Source organism: Arabidopsis thaliana (genome assembly GCF_000001735.4).
Source record: "Arabidopsis thaliana chromosome 1 sequence".
NCBI lineage: Eukaryota > Viridiplantae > Streptophyta > Magnoliopsida > Brassicales > Brassicaceae > Arabidopsis > Arabidopsis thaliana.
In genome coordinates, this window is record NC_003070.9 from 3,571,700 (window position 1) to 3,592,652 (window position 20,953).

Here is a 20,953-nt window from a genome sequence, read left to right on the forward strand (position 1 = left end):
GTTAAAGATAATTTGGACTCTATTGGCGCTGGAGAAGGTTTTGTGTATTGTGGAATTAATTAGTGGGGGAACTCGTGCACATGGACTGCTTAATATTTCCGAGGTTTTTTTTTATAAATTTATAATATAGTAGTTGCTAACTGGAACTTCCAAATTTAAATTACCAAATATGGCTAGTTGGTAAAGGTATCGGTAACAGATCCAAAAAATAATAATTTCCATTTTAGGCAAGAAACAATTGGCGTGCAAGAAAATTATGAGATTCAGAATACAGTAATGTGATGCAGGCAGCAGAGCCGTGGAGTATTGTTCTTGATATAATATTCGGAAAATCATTTGTATTTTCATCTTCTTCTTTTTTTCGGACAACCCAAGTTTTAATCTATCGTATAGATAAATCTTGAGATATTGCAACACCTGTCAAGTGCATGAAAGATCTAATGCCAGCTTATGGACTTTTATCTCCGATTCCAAGACCGAAATAATAAAACTAATGGGTCTAAATAAATAACGTTTTTAATATTTTAGCTACTGGCCACAATCATTTAAGGGTATTTAATAAATATTAACCTTAAAGTATGGTCAAAAGAAAGTTTCACAATTTGGAAAATCCAGAGACGTTGACTACTCTAATTGGCAAGGAACAAGAGTATTTACTTTGAAAAGTTATTACTGTTGACTCTTTCATAATCTACCAGATTGATTACCACCATTCCTACCATTTTTTACTATTTGGTAGTTGCATCTTCCAAATTTGTAAAATTTTACCAATATAAAAGTCATATTTTTGTTTCCTTAATTAATTATATATGGTATATAGAGGATATATATACACCATTTTGGTAAAGTAATATCTGCTGACTAATTTAAATAATAATGATAACTAATATATACTACTATATATACCTTTTATTTCAATATTACAGTCTATATATAGATTTCACTATGACATTAAAAGTCACATACTGTTGGTTGAAATAAACAATAAAATTGCCTACGACAAACAAAAGATGAAATCACAAACAGTTCTCATCTCCATATTCATCTTCTCTTTCTTTGCTCTACATCAGTGTATGTAAAGAGTTTTTTTCACATATTTATATATATAAAAACTGCTCTCCCTTTGTTTTCGTTATTGTTGATGTTTGGTTAGTGATCGTGTAGTTTCAAAATGTGTAGGCATGCAGATGGATGTTGGAGAAATAGAGGGCTCGAACAAGATCTCTATTGGAAAGTGTGTCCCTGCCCAATGTTCAGTTAGTTTTTTCAAACGGGATTGTTGGTGTTGTTTTAGAGATCAAAGTATGTGTTCGAAAACCCAAAAAGAATGTGAATCCAATCCCCGTTGTCCTCCTTTAAAGTTTTAAACTTTTTGAAAATTAATGTACTGCTATGAAATTTACAACTTTATAATGTTTTACTCAATGTAAGAACGCTCTATATAACCTGACTACACTACCTGGCAATGTACGACCTTGATTAAAATTATTTTTAAGAAACCAAAGAAGCTAAAATGAATAGGTGCATATTGGTATAGTTAATATAAAATTTATCAGTGTAAAAAATCAGCATATAAAATTAGTTAATTCTTATTATCATCTTTTAAGATCAATTCTAATTATCATTTTCATCCCAGAAAAGATTGCATATTTGTTTTTTTCATTTATTTATTGATTTTTATAAAGGAATGAATATTTTTCCCTCATATGGAAATGAATTTGTTTCGTAATCTTGAAAAATACTTTTCTCAGTATGTAAATCTACAATAATAAAAATATGTATAAAATTATACCTAAACATTTATAGGTTAAATAAAATCATTTTTGGTCGATAATTTACTCCATATATACAAATAAGTTGATATATATTTTCATGTTTGGTAATAGATTTTAATGTATAGAAAATTAGACAATAAAACAAGAGAAAAAATCATAAAATTGTTTAGGCTAATATTCTTTTCGAAATATCGACTTGTCTATTTTAGCTTCTCTATTTCTTGTTTATATCAAGATTGATTAATCTTTGTAATTAACAACAACTCAAATAGATAACTAGAAAGGCATCATACAATATCCTTCGAGATATCCAAACCATTGGGTGTTGCAAGAGTCTTGGTCGTCCCAGCATTGATTTATGTTTATTCCGCAGCAATAACAGTTTCTTTTAAAACTAAAATTAGGGTCACAATTGATATGAAAAAATGTCGGTACATGTTGAAAACCTTTTTAGACCGGTGCGCGCGCGATGAAGCATTCTTATAATTAATGCTTAATTGTACTACTTATCTTTTTAATTATTACTAGATGCTTCAGTTCAAATAAGAACGTTATTCATTATAATTAGCTTAATTCTCTATATAATCTGAATTTGATTGCATGCATTTACTAAAGAATTGATACAAACTACTACGTTAACCAGATAAAAAGAAATGACATAAAGTTAAGAAAATTAATGAAACAATAAGCTACAAATTCTCAACTTTAAGTCGATTTTGGACGAACCAATCCCAAAATTGTGGAAACATGTGTTTTGTGTGTTTACAAGTTACAACAACTCAGATAAAGAGATAATTCAAAAAAACACCATACAATATCCATTGAGACATCCAGACCATGAAATCATCACATACATCTCTCATATGCATACTCATGCTCTCTCTCGTCGCTCTACATCAATGTATGTATATCATATACATATCAAAACTATCTCTTTAAATTGTTTTGATGTGTGTTTCAAAATCAATGTGTAGGTGTGAGGATGAAGGTAAAAGAGATAGGAAGGTCGAACAAAATCTATATACCTCCATGTTTCCGTGACAGCTGCGACCATGTTTTAAAAAAAGACTGTTATTGCTGCGGGTCAAAGCCAGATCTTTGCTGGGAAGACCAACACTATTGCAACACCCATTGTCCTCCTCTAAAACCATTAATAAACTGATACGTACAACAACTTACTTGTTCAAATTTCAGACTTTTCTATTCAAGCATTCTTACAATGCCTAATTGTACCACTTTACCTAATTTTCACATATACGAATTAGTTAAGCCTGGATAACTATAACTACTAAAGAATGTAAGAAATTAATAGTCGCTTATGGATGAATTCTTGTCGATAGTATTTTTACATTTTCTCCAATTTACTTTTCACATTTACACATAAATGAACAAAGATTGTTGTAAAAAAAAACTAATAAATGATGAAAGTAGCCCTTATAAACCTGCAGATATAACCTAAAGAATTTTTTCACGAGAAAATATGAATCCCTAAACCCTAATTAATTTTTTCTTTAAGGGCATTTAGGATTTTTCCCTGGTCCTCCGTAATAAAAATAACTCCCCCAAGCCCTATTAGACCCACCTTGAATATCGTAACAATTCGGATGATCCGCAAGTACTCGAAGATTAGGAGAAGGGACCAAATTGTTATCCCAATCAACTACTTGGATGTTTCTGAAATAAGAAGATTTTGTAAACCCTTCCTCTGCAAAATGCCCACTTCCCATCTGTGTTGAAGTATGGGCTCCAAAAGGACTCGAATTTACGATTTCGCCACCGTATTGGACCATGCTTGCGTGCTCCTTCAGGTGTGTGAACAAGAACGATGGCCAATACCCGACTAGAATACCCGACCCGAATTCCAGCCACCAATTCCCATGCTTCGGATCCTGAAATTTAATTTAATTTAGTTTATTTTATATTAAACAGACATAGTAACTCTTAACATTTTATTTCTCTGAAAAAACAAATTTACTTTATATCAAACCATACTTTAGTTACAGTGTATGACCGGCAATCGTAGTTTATCTAATTTGCATCGAACAATTACATTAACTTATATGAATTTTAATGCACCTAACAATAAAGAATAGATGGTTTAATCTGTGTGTTGTTTGTCCTGTATAAAAATAGAACTAAGGATGCCTTTAATTATGACCCATGTGAGGCTAGCTATAGAAAATAAATAGTACTATTAATTTGATAACTTATGAGCCATGCTCCTAGCTTTGCTTTGAGAGTTGTATGTTGAACTATTTGGGGACAAGTGTATCAAAGAATGAAAAAGAACAACTTAGAACAAAAGTAAAGAAGAGTTGTAATAAGTGGTATGATACTCAAGTATACTTCTCTTTTTCTTAAAAATGATAAAAAGAGAAAAGATAGAGCATCTTCTAATTAAAGCATATGCAATTGATCGGATTGTTTTTTTTTTTGTACTGTATACCCAATTTTCAAAGGTAGAAATCAATGAATATTGTAGTTAAAGTGTGACTAGAGGAGATAATATTTTGATTATAAATTAGATAGTTCAGTTATATTGTACCTTCCAAATAAGCAGAGTAATATCGAATTGTCCACCCTTGTATGAAGACGAGGGAGAGATGGCAGCTCCAATCGCAATCTCACTATTGGTTTGGACAAAACCGGAACACAAGAGATTGTAGCAACCTGTTGCTTGATATGCATCGTTCTGTTGCCAAAACATAAGAACTAATTAATTATAGAAAACTTAAAACTATATAGAATTTACATACAAAAAGCATAATTATTATTTATAAAAATGAAAGGCTTAGCATAGGAGGAACTACTTACAGTCCAGTAAGTAAAGAATCTTGGGTAATTATCTCCATAGAGCTCTGGACTCACCTAATGGCAAATAATTATCAACAGTTAGAAGCTAAGCATCTATAGTTTTAAGCTATTGATGTGATATAATCTTTGAAATAAATATATGAAGAAAATTGTTACCTGCCAACCAGCTTCAATGGTGTTGAGATCATTGCCAAAGGAACCAGAGATAATCCAAATCTGAGATAAACTAAATTCGTATTGGTTCTGAACTTGTGGAGCCCAAACATTGATGCTTGCTTTAGCACCATAGTATTTCTCTCCGCTCACGTATCCCACCGCGTGCTATACTCAGTATAATTAACACAACCGAACATTAATTTATTATCCCTTCAAAAGTAAGATAAGTGTATAATCAAAAGCATTATTTCATGTTTATGCAAGTTGTGTCAATAACAAATTAACTTGGCAGAGCTATATCTTCGTGAGAGTTTGTGTTTTCCAAATCTAGATAACTAAGGATTTTATTTTATTATAAAGTTATATAAAATATGTGATATTATTTGGGAAAACAATATAATTGCTGACAGAATGTAGAAGAGGAATTAATCATTACTCAAATAAGTTAAAAAAAAAAATACTTTCTCCTCTTTCTTTTGTTTTTTACCGACAAGCTTGTCTATCTTTCTTTGTTATACAATTCTCAAAAGATGAAATTTCAAAACCAATAGAAGAAGTGAAAACACTTGCCAATTTCGTTGACCACTTTTATCTTCTCCTCTAAAGAGGCAAATATAGTAAATAAATAAAAATTCCATATATTTTAAAACCTTACATTTTCATACCAAAAATTCGAATTTCGAATTTATAAACACTCCGGACAAAAAATCTTTCTCTTTAGAATTTTGCTTATAGTATAGGTGGACCAAAGATCTATCTCTTTTTCTTTTGGGTCTAGATTTTAATTTTCTTGGTAAAAATATATTTTTAGGTTTTCAAATTGGACCCATATGACTAATGTTCACATTAAGAAAAAAAAAGAGGAGAAGATGAAAATCTTACTTCATGCCCATTACTGCTAGTGTCTCTTCTGTAATGTCTGAGTTTCTTGCCAAAGCTAGAAACAGAGTTTGCTCTGAGAATGTCTTCTTCTTTTGTTCTTCTGATAGGGACTGTTCCCTCAGGACATGTCTCCCCCTCCATTCCCCATAACTGGAAGCTCTTCGGTCTCAATCCTCTCCTGTTATGCCCTCTTGGCCTCTCTGGAGGATCCTTCAGTATTTAAGTTCACATTTTGATTAGTTTATCATTAACGGGTCTAATGACTGTGTTTATTAAGATTAACATATGGTATGTGTACCAGTGGCTTCTGTCCTCTTAAGCTGGGATGATCAAATGCTGGTTGGTGATGTAATAAAACACAGTCTATGATGTCTCCATCGGGGCTCTGCAACAATAAAACAGAGTATGTTCTTGAAACAATAAAAAAACAGAGCGACTTGTTATTTAACATTTACACCAAAAAAAAAACAGAGCGACTTCTTGAAACAGAGCATAAAGAATCAAGAACAGAGAAAGGAAGTGCTTTTTTTTGTTTTTCTGAGACAGAGGAAGAAGAAGATTGTGTTTATGAAAAAGAACGCAAAAAGAAGATCGCGTACGATAATACTAATTCAAACTTACATGAATTGTCTTAATTGAAGGTTTATTGATCTTCCTGAGATGTTGATTAATGGCTTTGAGCTTATTAAGCTCATCGAGTGGCCTGAGAGTTTGGTTTCTAGGTGAGAGATTCTCGGACAAGACAGAGGAAAAAGAAGAAGACAAGAGAAGAAGAGAGAGGAAAAGAATGTTGGAGGAACAAGTACGAAACAGAAGGATCATATCTAAGAAGAAGCTTCTTCTTCTTCGTCTTGTTTCTCTTGTTCTCATTCTTGTTTCTTCTGAGAACAACTCTGTTTCCGTTTGTCTCATTGTAATGCATCGATCGAAACGACGGCATTTATTGCCGTTTCTGGGTTTCCTCAACACGAACACACCTCCCATCAAAGCCCAAAACGTTTTCTCGATATTAAAGAATGAGCAAGTGAGCAAAAGAAGACAAAAACCCTTGATTTTTATAATCCTCTCAAGCTCTCACCATTTCCAAAGCTATAGAAGCTAAATTTTTTCATAACAAAACCCAAATAAAGAATCATGAAAACACTCTTATGTCTTCTTGGGGCCTTATGCTAACAAGAAAGAGAGAGAGAGAGACGAGAGAAAGTTTCAAAAGGGGTTTATGGAATTATGGTGTCTTAAAGTAATAGTCTAAATGTTTATATGTGTTTTATAAGTACTTGGCTTGGATAGTGATGAAATCATTCATGCCTTTCCTTTTTTTTTAACCTCCAAGAATACAGAGGAACCAAAAATGAAATAAAAATGACAAAATCATAAAAGACCACTGACATAAAGTGACTAAGCAAAATCTAACTACAATGCTTTTCTCTCTTTCTTTGTTGGTCCATGGCTTAAGAATATGAGTATGCACACTTCCTCCTTAAATCACCTATTAGAACCTATTATATAGATATGGCTAGCTAAAACAGAGGTGGAGTAATTGTTTAGTCTAAATGTCTCATGTGTTAATGAATAATCTCTTTAAAAACAATAATCATTCCTTTTCAAATTGTGTTTGTATTTTACCTGGTATCGGAATTTATCCTAAAATGAAATCTGCTAATAAGTAAATTCTATCTCAGTAAAAAAAACAAAAAGTGTAGATGGATCCCATACCTAATATTAGACCTGAAACCTTAGTTTGGACCCGTAGGTTTGATGCTATCTTGACTATCACATAGTTTTACTTATTAGCAGATAAGAATATGCAAAAATTGTATGCAACATGTAGTTATAAGTGAAATCAAATTAATATAAGCTAAGTTGGTCAAAAGAGAAAAAAAAAGTTGGGGGAGGGGAAATGTTCCCAATTAGCAATACAAAGCCTGAAACATATTATGTTTGTTTGAATAAATGTATATAGCCAAATATAAAGGAAAGTCTTGTGGTTGCTATGTTTCTTATGATAATGACAGTCAAAATTCTGTGTTTCTTCTTCTTGTTTTATCTTGTGTTAGTTTGCATTCTCTGTGTGTTTAAAAAAAAAAACATTTTTTGTATCTTTTAAGAGACAAAAAGAGGAATTTGCAAATAATTTACTTTTTCTTATTGTTGATTCTTGAAGTTCGCTTTTTCTCTTTACTCTCTTCCCTATATGTTCCTTCTGTCAGCTACTCTCTCTCTTTTTTCTTTTTCTTTTACAACATTTTTTCGAGAGCATTATATCTTCATAAGATTTTAACTTCTACTTGAAAAATATACATATAAATGAACAACTACGTGAAGAGTATAACTGTGGTAGTGGAAGAGTATAACAAAGTTTAGTACTAATTAATTGTAAATAATAGATTAGATCATTTTAATTTACTAAGTAGTTTGTGTTAGGGACATGGGAGTGTTGGCACGCGAGGCTGAGTATTAGCAATGCATGCTCGAGTGCTTATGTTGGGGACCCATCCATGCATGCCATCCTTAATTTATTCCCACCAATTATCATTACCTATCCCTTGATTATGCATGGTATATTTTTCAATATTTAAAACCTATACAGGATAAGAACAGAAATAATGTAATTTGAATACGTACAGAGTTATATGCTAGTATTTACAAATGGTATTGGTATGTATATTGTTTTCTGCTTCATAGTTACAACCATTTGGACATGGGCATGTTAAAAATTTAATATGTGGCAAACATAAATTTGATACTTGTCGTCATGGCTTGTAAATAATATGCAATGTAAACCTTCAAAAATTGAGATTCAGCATCTATAATATATGTTGCATAACTTGTGAGGTTCAAGATCCTAATCATATTATAAAAAAATCCATATTCTTCCTTCCACATTTCCACCATTAGTGGATTCTTAAGAGAGAAGAAAAAATTAAACAACCTTAAACTTGTTAGTTAAGCATTGAGCACCAAAATCGATTATACATTCTAATCCTAGTTTACTTTTGCGTAAATGTCAAAACAAACTCATTGCGATATATTTATCGTGGATAGCACAATTTTTCACGTATATGATAATTTTTTATTGTGCATGCATATATACGCCATACTATGAATACGAGATCGGTTGTGAATCATATGGTGAGGTCAAGCTGGTTGTGTGATTTTGCATTATTGCATTGTTGGATCATATGGTCAAACTGGTTGTGTAATTTTTATGAATCATTGTGATATCTACAAACATACACACATTTGATTTTGTGAGCTTTAAATGTCCGTAGATATGCATATCTATTAACTGAACTACTGATGTGGTGGTGGTTGGCTTTAGAGAAGGCCATTCGCGAGATTCCAATACAAATATTAAATTAGTACAAACTAAAAAATTGTGAAGAAATGTAGAAAAGATCAAAGAAAGAGGTGGATGAAGCGGCATGGCATGTATCATTTGGCAGCTAACTTAATCTAGAAACAAAAAAAGAATCGCCTTCAATTGCGGTCGTGTGTCAAAGCTTAAAAGAAAATTATTCAGGAAAAAAGGAAACATTATCTATATTTTATTACAATTTAGACCCTAATTTGAATTGGGAATACAGTTGAGTCACTAATTCACAAAAGCCAAACACTAAGTAGTCATATCGCTCGACCAGTGAAACGACAAGCAGTTTTCAGTTGCACTCAACTTCAAGAAGCAAAAGCTGGAGAAACTTCCAACTCCAATAAACAGTTTTTTTATTTATATCTTAATGGTAATGCCAAATGTCTTTGTACTACACATTTTGTAATCCACTATATGCTTATGCTGTATTATACTCTTTGCTTATAGAGCAAATAAGGAGTTTACTGGACAGAAAACGTAACGTACACATTAAGAAGTGGTCAGAGAATTTGATCACACTTGTGGTCGTGTCTGGACGACATAGAGCTTCCCGTCTCTGATCACACCTTCAATGTCCTGTGCAGTTCCATAGAGTTTCTCAATGGCATCTCCAGCGCGTGCAATGTCTGAGAGAACCTTTTTCTGGAAGCTCAAGTCAGTGATCAGAGGATCTGTTGTGTAATCGAGCACGACTTGGTCTTCCTCGTCCATTGGTACACTGCAAGAAAACGGAAGGAAAAATTTCATGGTTGCTCCAGTGTTGTTAAGATGATGAGATCAAGACAATGACGATAAGTTTTTGATTTATGTTCACATTACCTGTCGTAGAGGCCTGCACCTGCATAACCTTCAAGATCTTCTCCATTGGAATCAGATCTGAAGATGATTGAACGTCTTATGAACAGCCCAATCGGTTTGCTTGGGTAGCCCAACACCTGAATGGTGTTTTAAATTTCATCAGCATTCATGAGTTAAACAGAGTTGACAATATCATATTCGAACTTTTTACTCATAAAACACCAGTGGTTAGCTTTAGTACCAGAGGCGAATCAAGGTTGTTTTTCTTGCAGATGAAACTCAGAGACCGACCGGGATATGCTCCTACAAGAGTTTCCCCAAGGCCTTTGACCACCTGAAACCAAAACACAACAGTCAGGTGAAGTTGGAAGAAGCAGAGGTTCATACGGGGTTAGGAACAAGGATCTTTTACCTCGGCATAAATCTCTGATGAATCTCCAGAAGATGGATTAGTTGTGTGAATGACGAATGCGTAATCCGCATTGATGACTTCTTGGACCAAAACAGCCATGCAGAGATAGTCATGATCCAGTTTTACTTTCCTCGTGCTGAAGTATGCTCTCTCGTTCCATTTCGAAGCCCAGACCTGAGATTTACATAGCCGGTTAGTGAGATTTGACATCTTCATGTTAAGCAGCAATTCCCCTTACTTCAAGATTTTACCTTTTTAATGGCTGCCCAAGCTTGCTCCCATCTCTGTTCACCTTCATCACCCGGCCATGGCATGTCAGAACTTTTCATAGTACTTTTCAGTTCTTCAACCTGAGACCAAAACCATAACAGTGGCACTTCTCTTAGAATATCTCTACATTTCACTCAATTTCCACCGAGGGAATGTGAGCTTTTCCCAATATATAAACTTTTATAAGAATTATAGGCATCAAGCTAATCGACAGCATCAGGAATATGCATAAACTAAAAGCAAAATGGTTTGGTGGTAGGGAATCAGGTCAAAGAACAGAGCTTTAGGGTCCGAATGTGAAATTTAATGTGGTTTAGTATCATGTGTTGTAAAAAAGAACAACCGCAGCCCAGATTCGAAATATGCAGGAACAACAACAGATGATTGTGTCTCAAGGTTCTCACGACAAAACAATATGAACATACCAGTTCTGGGGGTGCAACTAGCCCCAACAGTGTCTGCCGGATTTCCTTCAGAGCACCTTGGTCTCCCTCATCAAGAGTTTTCTTCAATACTAGCAATTTATCGTTCACCGCCTGCCACATCCAGAGGGAGAGAAAGTGAGTGGGAAGTGAGGTTGGGTGAACTTAATCATCAAAAAGTTAAGTCTAAAGAGATTATATCGGTTTTGACAGCATGATAGTCATGCACACCCGTGCTTATGAAGAGACCTCACGAAAGATATGTTCTAAGCAATTCCACATAAAATCCTAAGAAGCATAGGAACTATCTCTACTCTAATATCCCCAGACTAATACCACCAGTAAAGAACAGATAAACATAGAGGTAGCAAAAATTCAGCAAAGTAGCTTCAAATTTTTTTGAGCCAGAATGAGTTGAGAGTGTCTAAGATACCTGATTCGCCTTTTCGGAGATAACCTTCTCAAAAACACCAAATGGCAACGCAACTGAAGTTGGGATACCAACCCAAGAAGGAACTTTTCCTTTCAGATACCCGATATTTCTTGATTTAGCACCAACCTAGAAAAAACAAATAGGGTTGTATTACCCAAACCCGTGAAGTCAGTTATTCAAACATGAGGAAATTCATATATAATTTAAGAACTATGTTATTTGATGCAAAGTTACAAACAGAAGAAAGAAAACTACTAAAACAGATAAATACGGGAAAGTAAGAATCCAATAACATTACACACTAACCAAGTCACTTGTGAACTCCTCAGATGATATAGCATATCTACCCGCAAACTGTTTCTTGACCAAAGAAATACTTGGAGGGGCATCTTCCAGGTTGTCTGAACTTGGACTCGAAAGCTCACTATCGTTTACCTCTCTACATGAAAGAGAAAATTAAGTAAGAACATAATTTTGTCCAAATAATCTTCTCAACATGAATTAAGTGAATTCTACTTTATAATCTGTCTAGCACAAAAGGAGAGAAGATCTCAGCTCGAATTCCCGAAATATAGGTAAAAAGGATGATTACTTATAGACTACATCTGCAGAGGTTGGTTGTAGGCTCAACAGTTTTCCATCTTTTCCTTGGAGGTCAGATAAGATACCAGAATCAAAACATGTGGCAAAGCAGATCTGCAAGTGAAAAGCCAGAAAAAAAAGTGAATGAACAGGCCATGAGCGTTCAGCAACGTTTTGCACCAGAATGAAAGTTTTTACCTTTCCATTTCTTGCTCGAACAGAAACATGAGATAGTACATCCGGCATGTCAGGTGTCAGTACCGCAACTGCACCATCAGGGATTTCCTCCTCTCCTCTCACTCTGTTTGCAACTATAATTGTAGGTCTATCGTAGGTTTTATTCTGTACAGTGAGCAATTCGTCCACAACAATGACATATCCGACGACCTCTACAGGACTAATAACCTGCCAACTGATCAAGAGAAAGAGAAGCAACATTAGATTTTCTAATGTGTAACTACCATGCGTCAATAGATACAACTTGCTACAGAACATGTCAATCAGTCACAGACAATTGCTTAGCTATCTAACCTTCCCAAGTTAGCAGTCTTCCTAAGAACTGGGTCAAGTCGGTTAACAAGTGACGACAATGCTGCTGCAGATCCAGCTCGAATGATCTCTTCAGTAAATATACTAACCTGGTAAAGAGTTTTAATGAAATATCAAAACCAGGGACATTAATAAGTTATGGATGAAAAAAGAGGACGGGTTCAGTCACAGGAAATGTAACTTACAGCCGACTGATCGACTCCAAGACAAGATCCAAGATATTCAGCCGATGGTTGCAGAATTTCAAGGTACCTCTCAGCTTTGCTTGCCAGTGCTAGTCGGCTTCTGTCAAGAACAGATTTTGCATACAGAGCCCAGTGATCTTTTTTGCTCTTGCACATGTCGAGGGCAAATTGCCATCCCTGAAAAAGCAGTAGAATAGCATCATGCATCTTCTCGAAATTCTTCAAGTGTTAGGCCATGGACCAGCCATTAGGACAGAGTAGAGGGATCTAAATTCTGTATTAAACCTAGCTATGCGAGTGGCAAAGCTAAGTTAGACCCATTGAAGGAAGCCAAGAATGCTAATAAACCTTGATGAAATAATGTTCTAAAGCAAACATAGGAAATTGACTGATATTCAATTCACCTTCAAGCAGTATATAAGGTCTTCATTGTCATCTGAAGAGAGGGCAAGATTTTCAAGAACTAGGCTGATGAAGTACATGATTTTCTGCAACAAGAAAACATTAAATACGACTAGGAGAATAATATCTGGAACAACAAATGAAAAGCCAAGAACAAAAGAGAATATGGAACTGTTGACACATGATGTTCAGGAACAATCTATCATGCCGATGAATAAATCTACTAACCTCAGGTCCAGCATCATTCAATTGCTCATATCCTCTTTCAATCGCTGTTCTGACAGTAGAATCAAGAGCGAGGTCCAAGAATAACAGATCCTTGAGGCGGTCATGGGACTTCAGCAGAAGTGGCCTTAGCTCTTGACGAGCTTCAAGCAAACCCTACATCAATATTCCTTCCCATGGTAAGTCTACGATTCACAGAAGTCAAATTAACAGTACAAATAAAATCGACCTAGTAATTATGAAAACATTTCACCTCAAGAAGTGGCTCTACATTCTTTTCTTCAACATGTTCTAGGACGAAACGAAGCAAGTCCTGTTGAGGGAAGTGCCAACACAGTTTAAGTTGGACTGATTTAACAGGTGTATTAAATTCTTGAGATGAGTAGGGAAGTTGAGAGAAAAGTTACTGGATATCCAGAAGGCAATCCTGATACAGGATTTATCTGCACCCCAACCATGAAACCTTCACCCTGAAGGACAACACAAATGTTCAGTTGCCAATTCCAAGAAGAAGAAATAACTGTAACTTTTCAGTATATCGGCATTACGTCATCTTGGTAGCCCATGCAATTTTGTATAGCCGACTCAAGGTCTGCCCCTGAATGAACAGCCTAGACAAAATAAAGAAGGCCACAAGTTAAATGATTTCTCTTAGTAAGAAAAGGAGAAAGAGGAAATCAGACCAACTTTGCCAAAGAAAGATGTAGCTAGACTCATAAAAGGGGCTAGCATAAACTTGGGGAAGTAACCTTTAAAGTCCTCATGTAGTGTCCAAGATCACGCAAAAGACCGTCTTTTTGTTCTCCTCTAAAATTTGGTTCAGAATGTATAGCACGATCATAACTTAAGAGTCGCTCTTTGGTTATGCCATTATCGTTCAAGGTCTTCCAGTAAACACTTAAGTCAAAGTCACTTTTGATATAATCCATCAATGCCTACAATAAGAAAAGTGTCAGAGAAAGATTAAGATTGGTAGTTTGGTACCAGAAGGGTAAAATTTCAAATACCTGACAGATGACAACATCATCTGGACTAGTGTTGTTATGCAACTTCTGATGCCATTCCTCCATAATTCCACCCTTGCAGTCATTTTTCCGCTGCAAGCAAGAAGTTCACTCATCATATTTCAAATGAATATAGAAGTCGCAGGCAAATGAGGGACATGACCAACACGGCCACAACTCTGCTTTATTTTAAAGAGGTGTGGGACAGTAGGAGTAATAGGGACCCAGTCCCAGAAAGTTCAAGAAATAGAGTTCCAACCCTGGAATTTTAGAATTTCTTCATGTAGAGCTTCTCTTCTTATTTCCTTCATTGTTCATTCGGAAGTAAAATCTTTTACAGATAATAAGAAATCTAAAGACCAACCTGGATGACTAGAATTTCGTCACGGATTCGTTGCCCGACATCTCCTTCACCTCCTCGACCTACAGTAGACATTATCATCCGCAAAAGTTCTCTGTACTCTGGATAACTTGCATAAACGTCCTGGAGAAGGTCAGTCAGTCTATCCTGCGCTTTGCTTATCTCCCTGCAGTAAATTGGTGTGAAAATTACTGAAACGATGCTGTATATTTATTTAAATATCATTTTCAGATGTCAAAACATATTATAAGACTCCCATAAGGTTTGCTAATATTTCCCTTGGGGCCGAATAAGAAAGGTGGACAGAGTCTAAACTTCCAATTAATGTCACATTATTTGAACTGTACCTTGGCTTAACATTATAGTTTTTGTTCCACACAAGCTGTCTTGTAGCCATAAACCTCATCCAGACTAGGATCCCTGCAAAGCCCAGTTGACCAGCACTTTTTGCCTCGTCCACAAGATCTGCTGCAATGTTGAATCTAGAAAAGAAAAAAAATGGCAAGATCCACCCCTTCAGATATCAGAGTTCCGGAAGTTGTAAATCAACTCATGCACAAAAGAGATGTATCACTGGGAATATAAATTTGGTGATCACAGAACATGGATCAATCAATGTATTAAATATGGATGAATGACTCTAATTTGTATAAGTGATCATCATATATGGATTAAGCTTCTCGAAGTCTGAAACATGAACTAAGAACCAGGATGATTGAGCATAAAACTGACCGATGCATGAAAGACTTCTGGGCCTCACTCTCCAAATCTGCGATTTTGTCCAGTAAATGCTTGGCTGTACCCTTTCCATCGCCATAATCCTTTCAAAAGGAACAATTAAAGATTCAGCCTCTAGGGGACAATAAGATGCAATTGAAAGCGAATTTTAAAAGACCAAGAAGGAAGAGAAACCTTCTGAACATGTTTTTCTTCTTTAGCAAAGTCCACATAAAAGTCACTGTCATTATTTTTAATCCACCTTTCACCAGCATTGAGTACAAACGGCATGCCCTTGTAGCTGTCACCTTCTATTTCCAGCTCAAAAGTTTGAACCTACATTTTTGGTTAACATGAGAGCTTTTACATACCATCTCTGAATCCAAATGCTAGTAGACTTATAGTAGTATTAATAGATTCGACTTGTCATACCGGACTAGGAAGATCTGTTGAAGTGATGGTCAGTTTTGTATCAACAGCACCACGTACTGGCAAAGAGTTTGGTGGCAGTATATCTGAAGGTGGGTCCTGCAGTGTCAATGACTCACAAACTCAGACCAAATGAGACCAGACCAGACATCCGATTGAGAAGGAGCTGATGTTAAAGTATGTTCTTGTTTAAGAAATAAAGAAGAATTATCTTACCAACCATTCTCCACCCTTTTGAGACAAAGCCCAGTGAAGGGTAACCGGCTCTTTAAAATCAGTTGCCACATGAATTTTCGTCTTTCCGGAAAGTTTAGTAACAAACACCTATTTAGAGGGAGTAATAACTTGGCATTAGAAGATACTGATGGATGTATATCTAACCGGAATAGAAATAAAAAAGAGAGCAAGATAGTGATGCTATCAACTGACCAAAATCGCACTGCCTTCAAGCTTGAATGTTTTCTTGCTAAAGACTGGAGTGGTTTCTTGTTCCTCCTTTGCTTTGGCGTATATCTCCAGAGTTGTTAAGGACCGTGGTTCAGATGAGGATTTGGATTCTGGTTCAACAAAATCAGCAACATGCTTATAGATAAGCTTAGTCAGGTCCCTTCCCTTGCGCTGGATCTTGTCAGTGTTATAATTTTTTTTACGCTCTGGTTGCTTGGAAACTTTTTTCTTTTCCTCCCGTCCACTGGATGATGTCCCATTAGATTTTGGGGATTCATTACTGTTATCTTTCTTCAACAGCTTTGCTCTGAGATCTTCCACTGAAGCACCTCGCATCATTTCCTCCCGTAGCTCCGTCCGGGCGGCTTCATACTCCTCCTATTGATCAGAGACAAATTATTCTGCTTAGCTATAAAATAATGGATTTACACAAAAATGCAGAGAACTTGATATTGATGCAACTGAGATATATACAGGTTCATCAGATAAAGCAACAAATATATTTTCAAGAGCCACCAGAGCCAACTAAAACGCTATTACCAAAAAATCAATCAAGAGCATTTTCAACTTAGCTAACCTATCATCAATTTGCTGATCAGTCCAATATACCAGAATCTGCATCTAAATCAAAATTGTTGGAAATTTGTACTGGTGATGGAATCAACTAAATGGCTGGTGAGAATCATGATTCCTCTTTATGTGAATTGTAGAACAACATAAAAGGTGAAGAATTTAAAAATATATGAAGAAAAATAATCCTTGAAGATATGCTTGTATAGGTACAACGTCTGACTGACCTTCTCTTTCTCAGGGTTGTACATTTGTTTACCCTTACGTTCCCATCTAAGATATGCTTGGATCTGTACAAGATCTTCAGGAACAGAAACATTTTGTTTCACATTCCTTTCCGTTGGTAAGTTTATATGAAAATTCTGACCATTATTTTTATACCTGCATATGTTTTAGATTATGAGAAACGACAAAAATTGTAAACAGAATTAGGTTCTCTGCTCAGGCTTAGTAAGTAAGAAGAAGCGAAAACAAGCTAACCATTTGTTCCGACTTTCGTCAAATATAAGGAACTCAATAGCGTGTATGGCAGGATCATCTATCTCTAGTTTAAGGTGAGAATTGCCACCGGACTGCAGATAAGAACTCAAAGCATCATTTGGAAATCTTAAGTTGTACTGGTATCAGCTGGAAATCATACCATCACAAGTAGCGCTGTAATGTACGTCGAAGAATGAATTCAAAGCTTACTTTCACAAATGGAGTTCTAAGCGCACTGTTCTTGAAGTTTTGAGTTCTATCCGGAGAGCGAGAAGGTAGAACCCAATTTCTGACATGGAAAATAAGAAAGATAGTTAACTATACCATGTGCCATAACAAGCTATTACCTAGGAAAGTTGAACATCACTAGACAAGGACATACTCTTTGTTGTCAAGAATTGCACCCCAGTGTAGGAACAATGTGTCACTTGTATAAGCTATCTGGATATTTACTTCTCTTACAGTTGTAGAAGTGACTTCAACCTATTCAATTACATTCATAAAACCTACCATTAAGTCTACAAATGCCAACAAGATAGAAATTTCCATTATTTGTAAGGATATACTTACCAGTAAATCGATATTTCCGTCAAGACTAAATTTCTCGGCTGCCTGTTAAAGGATGAAACTTTTTAGCACACATGTCGATAAAATAACTATCTTATGCATTCAATTGGAAGAACAATGCATATGATTCAGGTCAATGAAAAAGTTTTGGACATGAAACGTCTAACATACATTGAGTAGTTGGAACCAAAATATCACATTCCAAACAATGTCAATAGTGGTGAAAAGTAAATCCATAAGAAAATAACCTGAGGATCCATGGCAAGGACAGCTCGTGGAACAAATGAGAGAGGTCTTCCTCCTGTTTCAGTGACCAGACTGCGTCCTGCCTGCTTAAGACCTTTCCCGTAAAGTTTTGATCTGCCAATCTTGCCAAGAGCCGGATTTGCTGTTGAAGTTTGGTACACAGAGGAGTTGAGCTTGTTTTGATGTTCAAAGTTAAGAGGACGAATCAAACCCCGGTTAAGTAAGTTATGCACTACAGAGTTACTCATGCTTTCTTGTCACTGAATCAAACTTGCCGGATCTGTTAAGTAAAGTAGAGATTATATAATAAGATAATAAGGAAAACAATGAAGCTTTTGCAATAGATGAGAAAAAAAAGGAACAAGTTATACTATTTGTCTCAAAAAGAAGAATCTGACAGAGTTAGACAAGAGAACCACACTTGTTATTTTTATTTTATTTTCACTTTGTAGAGAAACAGTTACTTCATTCTGCGAATGGAACATGTGCAATATACACTAAGAAGAAAAGAATCGTCTTTTATAGTCAAAACGAAAATATCTATCAAAAGAAAATTTGCAATTTGAATCAAATAACAAAAACACCGAAAGCAATCGAAATTGAAGGTAAAATTCAATTGAAAAAGATACCTGATGATCGAACCGAGACGAAGAAACTGAATACAATGAGAGAAAGAGAGAAGATCCCAGAATTTGAATGATCTTATGGATGAAGTGAGTGCTGGGGGGTTTCTTCGCTCTTTGTTCTTCTTCACTCACTCACACATACATACACTCACGTGTAATCGAAGTAAAAAACGACACTTTATCCTTCGATTCCACCACGTGGCACATCGTTATTCGAGCACGTAGGAGGAACGGCACGGAGAAAGAGAGCCCAGTGATACGTTGATGGACGGTATCTGTGGACTCCACCTTTTTTTTTTATTTGGGTGATATTTTCTTATTATATACAGAATCTTCTCACCGTTGATTTTAGCTTTTTTTAATTTTTCTTTCTTTTTTCTATTTTCCTGTTTTTGTCTTTTTGTTTTGATATTTTTATGCTTCGTTCTCTTGTATCTTTTTTTTATTGGTCGACATGTTTTTTTTTTTTTTTCTCTTGTGTTCACAAACCACGAATTGCAGAAGATATTTTTGTTTATCTTTCTATTCTTGTAGTGATATATATCCCAAGCCCACTTGTTCAATCATGTCAATTATATCCTAGCTAAACCTTATTTGGTGTTTTTGTGTGGTGTTTCTTCTATAGAGAGTTTTACACATTGTGGAAAACAAAATGTATGTTAAATATAGAAGCAAAGGATAATTTTGTATAATGTTATGTGTGTTTATTATGGTCCAATATTTTTCAATCCAAATCAAAGCAATTCTCACTTTCTTAAAACACTTAAAGACATTGAAACATGATCATTGAGCAAGATCTATCAGTTTTGCATGAAAGAAAAATTATTGAATGCTTTTATGATCATATCAAACTATAATATACATACAGATTTTAAGAAAAAGAGTTAAAAGACCATTTTAAATGGCAATATTTTTATCCAATATATGATATAGCCAAATTATTTTCTCAAAGATATTTTTTTGTTATGGATCCTGGGAAAAGTAAAACATAATCACACATATACTTTCTAAAAACATCATAATGATATCCATATCAATAATGAATTAGTGATAGTAGTTAACAAAACAAAAAGTTGTGCATTACTATAGTTTGTGTTTGTCTTTGTCACTTATTGTTTTATTTTTCGGTCAAAACTTAATCTTATTGTTGATAGTGAAAAAGTAAAGTGGGTTCAAGAAAGGAGAATGGAAAACATTTCTATCGGCAAATTGTTGAATATGAAAAAATCTACTAGCGATTATTAATTACACGAAATTCAAATATAATTAGTTACACCCAGTGGCGTTACATACGAATGATGGATCAACAACAAACATCTCTCTCAAAACAAAAACAACAAAAAGAAACCCAAATTTTAATTGCTTGAGATTTTTTATTTCTTCAATTAATTAGTTTTTGTTTTGAGAAAAATTAAATCAATTGTTCTCTTAAATCGATCATCTAATCAATGTAGACAACGCCAAGCAATTGCTGCTAATTTTTCTCAAGTCAACCACTGCATTTTGGATCGCATTAACCTGTTGTGTTTCAATGAACCCGTCCACACATGCACCGTAATCAGACACAGCCGCAGTTAGATACGTGTTCATCGCCGGCACATCACGTTTCCTTATGCTCTTTCTCGCGCTTGCCAAATTGTAAACCGCGTCGCCCAATGTCTCGTAACACGTGCTGACCGCTTGGTTACCGTTTTTGAACCTAGCTGTTTCGGCTAGAGCTAGTTTCGTCTTAGCCTCCAAAGCTTGGATGGTTCGGTGCGTGGCTTTTCTAGGGCTCGTGACACGTTTCACCAGAGGTCGGCACAAAGATGGATACGCGGTGTGAGAGCAGATATTGATCATACGCGACTCCGCGACTTGACCAGCCATGAGAAAGATCAATACGGCGGCGGATGCCGCGACTGCTGCAAAACGCAGCTGGAATGTGTCGCGGCCCGCCATTTTATTGATATTTATTTATGTATTTGAATTGAGAAGAAATTATCACCAGGTCATTTTTCAATGCAGGAGTTAATCACGTTATATATAGACAAGTTTTTTTGGTTTTGAAATTGTTGGTGGTGCGCGTTTTGCGTTTTCTCGTTTTATTTTAATGTAATGCAATCTGAGGTTTATCTTGTTTTAAGGAGATTATCTTCTTTTATCTTTTTTAAGCATAGGACAATACTTCTTTGATACATAAGTATACTCCAAAAACAAACTTTATCATAAACTGTAATTATATTCTGCTA

At 35.2% G+C, this 20,953-nt stretch overlaps 5 protein-coding genes and 1 long non-coding RNA gene across 9 annotated transcripts; 3 read left to right on the forward strand and 3 right to left on the reverse strand.

Annotated features, from left to right (window-relative positions):
• Positions 1 to 974: 974 nt before the first annotated feature.
• On the forward strand, positions 975 to 1,474 carry AT1G10745 (maternally expressed family protein). Its single transcript, NM_001084041.2, has 2 exons — positions 975 to 1,071; positions 1,180 to 1,474. Exons 1-2 carry the CDS (start codon positions 1,011 to 1,013, stop codon positions 1,365 to 1,367), a joined length of 249 nt encoding a protein of 82 aa, NP_001077510.1. The 5' UTR covers positions 975 to 1,010; the 3' UTR covers positions 1,368 to 1,474.
• Positions 1,475 to 2,612: 1,138 nt separating this feature from the next.
• On the forward strand, positions 2,613 to 3,131 carry AT1G10747 (maternally expressed family protein; the record flags this gene model as incomplete). Its single annotated transcript, NM_001084042.2, has 2 exons — positions 2,613 to 2,676; positions 2,750 to 3,131. 2 exons carry the CDS (start codon positions 2,613 to 2,615, stop codon positions 2,935 to 2,937), a joined length of 252 nt encoding a protein of 83 aa, NP_001077511.1. The 3' UTR covers positions 2,938 to 3,131.
• On the reverse strand, positions 3,108 to 7,084 carry AT1G10750 (carboxyl-terminal peptidase, putative (DUF239); the record flags this gene model as incomplete). Of its 2 annotated transcripts, none has more annotated exons than NM_100951.4 (7): positions 6,249 to 7,084; positions 5,926 to 6,012; positions 5,628 to 5,837; positions 4,746 to 4,910; positions 4,590 to 4,643; positions 4,321 to 4,467; positions 3,108 to 3,664 (listed from the first exon to the last, which is right to left on the reverse strand). In NM_100951.4, the coding sequence occupies exons 1-7, from the start codon at positions 6,609 to 6,611 to the stop codon at positions 3,287 to 3,289; spliced, it is 1,404 nt and encodes a 467-aa protein (NP_172545.1). In that variant the 5' UTR covers positions 6,612 to 7,084. The 2 variants fall into 2 exon arrangements, with proteins under 2 accessions (NP_172545.1, NP_001322157.1); NM_001331925.1 differs by having other exon boundaries at positions 3,616 to 3,664; positions 4,590 to 4,633; positions 6,249 to 6,916.
• On the forward strand, positions 3,678 to 4,115 carry AT1G04817. The gene has a single exon (NR_138781.1). It is a non-coding gene; the product is annotated as an other RNA (long non-coding RNA).
• A 2,046-nt stretch (positions 7,085 to 9,130) lies between the features above and the next one.
• SEX1 (Pyruvate phosphate dikinase, PEP/pyruvate binding domain-containing protein) lies at positions 9,131 to 19,229 on the reverse strand. 3 transcript variants are annotated; one of them, NM_100952.4, is made up of 35 exons: positions 19,177 to 19,229; positions 19,011 to 19,100; positions 18,726 to 18,844; positions 18,099 to 18,376; positions 17,854 to 17,895; positions 17,666 to 17,766; positions 17,494 to 17,572; positions 17,284 to 17,375; positions 17,031 to 17,184; positions 16,216 to 16,611; positions 16,003 to 16,110; positions 15,790 to 15,885; positions 15,553 to 15,693; positions 15,373 to 15,461; positions 14,988 to 15,122; positions 14,644 to 14,806; positions 14,283 to 14,372; positions 14,025 to 14,210; positions 13,824 to 13,886; positions 13,683 to 13,745; positions 13,529 to 13,588; positions 13,279 to 13,431; positions 13,053 to 13,136; positions 12,649 to 12,825; positions 12,446 to 12,552; positions 12,113 to 12,326; positions 11,925 to 12,028; positions 11,639 to 11,771; positions 11,333 to 11,458; positions 10,903 to 11,013; positions 10,459 to 10,557; positions 10,208 to 10,381; positions 10,037 to 10,129; positions 9,817 to 9,932; positions 9,335 to 9,715 (listed from the first exon to the last, which is right to left on the reverse strand). In NM_100952.4, exons 4-35 carry the CDS (start codon positions 18,342 to 18,344, stop codon positions 9,511 to 9,513), a joined length of 4,200 nt encoding a protein of 1,399 aa, NP_563877.1. In that variant the 5' UTR covers positions 18,345 to 18,376; positions 18,726 to 18,844; positions 19,011 to 19,100; positions 19,177 to 19,229; the 3' UTR covers positions 9,335 to 9,510. The 3 variants fall into 3 exon arrangements, with proteins under 3 accessions (NP_001318975.1, NP_001320611.1, NP_563877.1); NM_001331926.1 differs by having other exon boundaries at positions 9,131 to 9,715; positions 18,726 to 19,100; NM_001331927.1 differs by lacking the exons at positions 19,011 to 19,100; positions 19,177 to 19,229 and having other exon boundaries at positions 9,195 to 9,715; positions 18,726 to 19,002.
• Positions 19,230 to 19,933: 704 nt separating this feature from the next.
• On the reverse strand, positions 19,934 to 20,881 carry AT1G10770 (Plant invertase/pectin methylesterase inhibitor superfamily protein). The gene has a single exon (NM_100953.3). The coding sequence runs from the start codon at positions 20,661 to 20,663 to the stop codon at positions 20,160 to 20,162; it is 504 nt and encodes a 167-aa protein (NP_563878.1). The 5' UTR covers positions 20,664 to 20,881; the 3' UTR covers positions 19,934 to 20,159.
• Between the last annotated feature and the right edge of the window lie 72 nt (positions 20,882 to 20,953).